Source organism: Orycteropus afer, unplaced genomic scaffold, assembly GCF_000298275.1.
Source record: "Orycteropus afer afer isolate SDZICR_OR568_19922 unplaced genomic scaffold, OryAfe1.0 scaffold00398, whole genome shotgun sequence".
Lineage (NCBI taxonomy): Eukaryota > Metazoa > Chordata > Mammalia > Tubulidentata > Orycteropodidae > Orycteropus > Orycteropus afer.
In genome coordinates this window covers 2042520-2047954 of record NW_006921985.1, presented here as the reverse complement: position 1 = coordinate 2047954, position 5435 = coordinate 2042520, and the positions used below count along the sequence as shown (strand labels likewise).

The following is a 5435-nucleotide window of genomic DNA, read 5'->3' as shown; positions in this document are numbered from 1 at the left end:
ATGGGGCTGCGCGAGGGCGGAGGCTGCACCCCGCGCCCCCCGATCCGCCCGCAGCCCGCGTCCGAGCGCCGCGTGCTCACCGTGCTCTTCCTCGGTCTCCTGCTGGACCTCCTGGCCTTCACGCTGCTGCTGCCGCTGCTGCCCGGGCTGCTGGAGGCGCACGGCCGCGCCCAGGTGCGCCCCACTCGGAGCGCCCCACCCGGGCCCCAGGGCTGACCGGGCTTGCCCCCATCACGCCCCCTGTGCTCCCAGGACCCTCTCTACGGCTCGTGGCAGCGCGGCGTGGACTGGTTCGCCGCGGCCATCGGGATGCCGGCCGAGAGGCGCTACAACAGCGTCCTGTTTGGAGGTACGCCCGGCCCCCCGAGTGGGCCCGTGGGGGTCCTGGCGTCGTGGACGTTTGTGCTCACGCCCGCGGCCCTGAGACCGGGTGAGCCGGAGCCCTCGGGGCGGGGCTGGCCAACCGCCGTGACCGCGACCCCCGGCTCCCTCCCGCAGGTGTGGTGGGCTCCGGCTACTCCGCCCTGCAGTTCCTGTCGGCCCCGCTCTCGGGCGCCGCCTCTGACCGCCTGGGGAGACGCCCGGTGATGCTGCTGTGTCTGGTGGGTGCCTGCGCACGGGTCGGCCCGCGGGGGGCGCTGTGGCCACTGAGGGCCCCGCCGCCTGCACGTGGGTTCCGGCGGTGCTGGCGCGGAGTCTAGGCGCGTGCCCAGTGGAGTGAGGGCAGGAGGCCGAGGGTGCTGCCCGCCCGGCTTCGCCAGCCCCACTCCGGGCCCTTGGCGCCTCACACAGCCTGCCCTTCACCTGTGCCTTGTCGGGCCTGGTCCACAGGCAGGTCTAGCCACCTCCTATGCCGTGTGGGCCGCCTCGCAGGGCTTCGCCGCTTTCCTGGCCTCCAGGGTGATTGGAGGCATCAGCAAGGGCAACGTCAACCTGTCCACTGCCATTGTCGCGGACCTGGGCTCGCCGGAGGCCCGGGGCCGAGGCATGGTGAGTGCGCACAGGCCGGGGGCCGGGGGCCGGGGGCCGGCGGGGCCCGCTGGTGTCCAGCCGGAGCTGAAGGCCTCCTTCCCCCCAGGCCGTCATCGGGGTGGCCTTCTCGCTGGGCTTCACACTGGGTCCTCTGCTGGGGGCCTCCCTGCCCATGGAGGCGGCACCCTGGCTGGCGCTGTTCTTCGCCACATCGGATCTGCTCTTCGTCTTCTGCTTCCTGCCGGAGACGCTGCCCCCAGAGCGGCGGGTAGGCCCTAGTGTGGCACCGGGGGCCGGTCGGGAGGTCCAGGGGAGGTGACCAGAGGCTCCTAGGGCCCCAGTACTTCCACAGGGGACGGGGCTCAGCAAGTCGGGGTCACGCCCATCCCCAGGCCGCCAGGAGGGGCCGGCAGTGCTGGTCTCCGCGGCAGGCCTCTGCACCCCGTTCCCACCAGGCGCCCTCCGTCACTCCGGGGTTCCGAGCCACCATGGACTTGCTCAGCCCCCTGGCCCTGCTGCACTTCTCGGCTGTGGCCCGCGGTCAGGACCCACCAGCCGGCCACAGTAAGCGCCTCTGCTCCTTGGCACTGTGGGCTGCCCGGGCACCTGCCCTGGTGGCCCTGCCCTCCGCCCACCCACCTGCTCCCCAGGGATCCGCAGCCTGCGTCGCCTGGGCCTGGTCTACTTCCTCTACCTCTTCCTCTTCTCGGGCCTGGAGTACACGCTCAGCTTCCTGGCCCACGAGCGCTTCCAGTTCAGCAGGTGGGTGCGGCAGGGGCCTGCCCCCTTCTTGCCCAAACCCTCCCCTTCGTAGGGGCCCCGCCAGCCTGGCCCGTCCCTGGCCCAGGCGCGTGGAGGATCACGGTGCGCCCCCGCCCCCGCAGCCTGCAGCTGGGGAAGATGTTCTTCTCCATCGGCCTCACCATGGCCGCCGTCCAGGGCGCCTACGCCCGGCGCGTCCGCCCGGGCCGGGAGCTCGCGGCAGTGAAGCGGGTAGGGAGCCGGGGGCCTCTCCCGGAGGCGAGGCGGGGCGGGGCGGCGGGGCGGCGCTAAGGGCAGGGGCGGGGCTGAGGCCTGCCGTCTCCCAGGCCATCCTGCTGCTGGTGCCCGCCTTCCTGCTCCTCGGCTGGGGGCGCTCCCTGCCCCCGCTGGGCCTGGGGCTGCTGCTCTACTCCTTCGGTGAGTGGGCCCACGGGGCCGGGAGGGGCGGGGGCGCCAGCCTACAGCCCCCGCCCGCCTCACCTCTCCTGTTCCTCAGCGGCCGCTGTGGTGGTACCCTGCCTGTCCTCCGTGGTCGCCGGCTATGGTGAGGCCCCGCCCTGACCGGGGGGGCGTGGGTGGGACGCGTGGCCCGCACCTGATCCACCTCCTGTCCCCAGGCTCAGCAGGGCAGAAGGGCACCGTCATGGGCACGCTGCGGAGTCTGGGCGCCCTGGCCCGGGCGGTGGGGCCCATTGTGGCTGCCTCGGGTGAGCACGGGCGTGCCCGCGGCCCCCACTCCCCTCCCTCCAGCCTCGCCCTCCACTCCCGCCTGCCCTGTCAGTGCCGCGGCCCGGTCTCTGGGGCCGGGGGCGCTGAGGCTGGCTCTGCCCCCACAGTGTACTGGCTGGCCGGCGCTCGGGTCTGCTTCAGTGCGTGTGCGGGCCTCTTCCTGCTGCCGTTCCTGCTCCTGCGGGGTCTGCAGCCAGTGCCCCTCAAGGACGAGTAGCTGGGCCTGCTCACTGCTCCACTGTTGGGAGGTCCCCAACCATAGGGCCGCAGCTTCCTCCCTGGGCCACTCGGGCCCCAGGCAGCGGTGCAGGCCACCCTGTGTCCTCGCTTGTGCACAGAGCCTTGGACTGCACCAGGCCCCGGCCCAAGTTTTACTGCACCGACCAGCGTCCCTGGCTTTTTAGCCACGGTCTGCAGTAATGTCACACTCCTACATGACAGAATAATAAAGCAGCTGTTTGTACCGAGTGCCTGGTCCGTCCCCACCCCTCCCCCAGCAGCTGCTGGCTCCCTCTGCACAGTAAGGGGGGGTCCCGAGGACTCCCGGGGCTCCGGTGGGCTCGGGGGCTGCTCTGCCCACACTGCCCGCTAGCAGCACCACGCTACAGAGACCCCATCTTTGCACACCGGGTGGAGCGCAGGCGGGCAGGGCAGCGTGCCGCTCTGCATGTGGGCCTCAGCCGGCAGCTCCGGCTCCTGGCAGGGGCCCCAGGAAGTTTCGGGGTGCGGGACAGAGGTGTGTGCAGTCCAAAGCTACGCGTACTTCATCAACCATGTGTCCGCAGAGCCTTTCTGGGGACACAGGACAAGCTTCTCTGGAAATCCCATCTTAAAGGGAAGGAATCCAACATGAAACTGCTCCCGGGTTAGCCAAGGAAACTGCTTAGAGAATTTTATTGGGGAGTGAAACGACGTTACGATGCAGAAAGGGTGGCCAGGAGCCATCCTGCAGTCTGTGTCCCTACACCGACTACAGCTCCTACTGGAATACAAAGAATTAACGCAAGCTACAAAAGTGGAAAGTGAGTCATTGCATATGTGGGCAGGGGGAGGGGACACGAGGAGCCTGCTGTGACTGAACACAGTGACGGCGCAGAACTGGACCCACCGTGACAACCAAACACCACAGCAAAAGAGAAGCCGCCCAGGGCGGCAGGCCCCCCAGGCTGGGCATGCAAGCTCCAAGCCTCGGCACCGTGCAGCCAGCCCAGGCCTGCCCGGGGTCTTTTTCACATCCCAAGAAGGCTCAGCCCCCCCATGCCAGGACCAACCCCCTCCAGGCTGCCTGGCCTGTCCACCCGTCTCCCAGCAGTGGGCCCATCTGCTGCCCACCCCTCAGCCACCTGGCACCCACCATCTCCTGAGCATGGACTCCGAGGGACGTGACTGAACTGAGTGACTCTCGGAGGTATTGCCCGCCGGTCCCTAGGTGACTGGGATGTGGGACCACAGAAGTCGCCTACAACTTCGAGGTACCTTGGAAACCAGGGTTTCTTTCAGGCAGTGTTAAGGACAGACTCTGCCTCGGTTCTGAAACGCAGGCAGCAGAGGGGAGGCCGTGCTCTGGCACCATCTACACAGATAACTAAAGCCAAAGGGGTCCGCTGGCGCCCCAGTCAGAAATGCAGACCCAACTGCCAATCTGCTGGAAGGAGAGGAAGGGCTCTTGCCCTCCCGTGACAGGGACCGAGACTGGGGATAGACCACTGCCAGGTCCTGCGTCCGTTTCTGGTCGCCGTCAGGCCCCGCATAGGCCGGTGTCCACCCCGCCCCTCTTCCCAGCGGCCGGGCCGGCCGTGGACTGAGTCTTTTCCCAGGACCAGGGCTGTGTTTACGGGTCAGGTCAGCGCAGGTGAGCACGAGGCAGAAGGCGGGGAGTCCGACGCGGTCTCCGAGGGGCAGGGAAGCTTACAGGCAGACACGCTGGCTAACGGCGGAGGGAGACGGCCAGGGTTCAGGACGCCAGGAACCAGAGCTGCCGGAAGCCTCCAGGAGCTTCCAGCCAAGCGCAGGGTGCGGAGCCCACTGCGGGGGCACGTGCGGGGGAGCCGACCATGAGGCGCTGGGCGCTGGGCGCGGGAACCTGGAGGGTGCGGCCGGAGTGCGCCCCTGGGTCAGCACCTTCTGCGCGGGCGGGCACGCCGGCGGGGGCTCAGGCTGGGGGCAGGAGGGCGGCTCTTTGCTTTCCATTCCACGAGATGACAACACACGGGGCACAGGAGGCTTGGGGGGTCCGGGCGCGGCGGGGCGTCCGCACAGGCCAGGGGCCTTCAGGAGTCGCTCTTTTTCTTGCTCTTCTTCAGGAAGGAAGGGGTGCGGAACTTCTTCTTCTTTTTGGAAGGGGACTTGCCCGGAGACCCGTCACTGCCGGGGTCCTCAGCAGCCGGGGAGGGGGCTTCTTCAGCCGCCTGGCCCTGGGCTGGCTCGGGGCTGGCTGCCACAGGAGACGTGGTGGGGCTCTGAGGGCCGGGGTCTTCCCCAAGACCCTCCTCCTCCTCCTTATCTAGTGTCGGGAAGCAAAGTGCTTCTGAAGGCTCATCCGGGGACAGGTCGGGGGGAGTCGGCTTGAAGGCGGCAGCGCCACTGTCATCGCCCAAAGTCTGCTCCTGGGGCAGGTCTGGGGGTGGGGTGAGAGGCAGGTTAGTCCCGCTGTCCGCGATTTCCAAGGGGGCCGGAGCCATAGTTTTACCAAGACAAGAGGAAGAAGCGGTAAGCAACCTCTACTCGACCCCAAGGCTGGGGGGAACTGCCACCTGTGGTTTAGACCTGGGGTCAGACCCAGTCACCCAGGAGGCTTCATTAAACCTCGGAAAGGGTTCACTCTCTCCAAAGGCACTTCTCAGTAGTTGTGAAATTAAGCCTAAAGATAAACCCCAGCCTCAAGGGCAGCATCCACAACAAACGCTGTATCCGGGCTGCAGGACTGATGCACACGGACCGAAGAGCTATAAACACGCCGGGGCGGGGCGGGG

General features: G+C 68.2%; 2 protein-coding genes across 2 annotated transcripts in view; one reads left to right on the top strand and one right to left on the bottom strand.

The window, feature by feature from the left end:
* Positions 1–2680, top strand: MFSD10 (major facilitator superfamily domain containing 10). The gene is made up of 12 exons (XM_007953516.1): positions 1–174; positions 253–349; positions 499–602; positions 832–990; positions 1079–1240; positions 1428–1536; positions 1623–1734; positions 1857–1965; positions 2061–2151; positions 2231–2278; positions 2352–2441; positions 2571–2680. Exons 1-12 carry the CDS (start codon positions 1–3, stop codon positions 2678–2680), a joined length of 1365 nt encoding a protein of 454 aa, XP_007951707.1.
* A 2053-nt stretch (positions 2681–4733) lies between these two features.
* Positions 4734–5435, bottom strand: part of ADD1 (adducin 1) — a 52066-nt gene continuing 51364 nt past the window's right edge. Inside the window, exon 15 of the mRNA XM_042782634.1 lies at positions 4734–5080. Within this exon, the coding sequence (XP_042638568.1) occupies positions 4734–5080 (347 nt within the window). The remainder of the gene's footprint in view (positions 5081–5435) is intronic.

What these genes read in the sequence shown, in the direction of transcription:
- MFSD10 (XM_007953516.1), top strand. Translation starts at nt 1, where the DNA reads ATGGGGCTGCGCGAGGGCGGAGGCTGCACCCCGCGCCCCCCGATCCGC. An exon ending in GAGCGCTTCCAGTTCAGCAG is followed by an intron (nt 1,735 to 1,856) that starts GTGGGTGCGGCA and finishes CCGCCCCCGCAG; the next exon opens with CCTGCAGCTGGGGAAGATGT. An exon ending in CTCCGTGGTCGCCGGCTATG is followed by an intron (nt 2,279 to 2,351) that starts GTGAGGCCCCGC and finishes TCCTGTCCCCAG; the next exon opens with GCTCAGCAGGGCAGAAGGGC.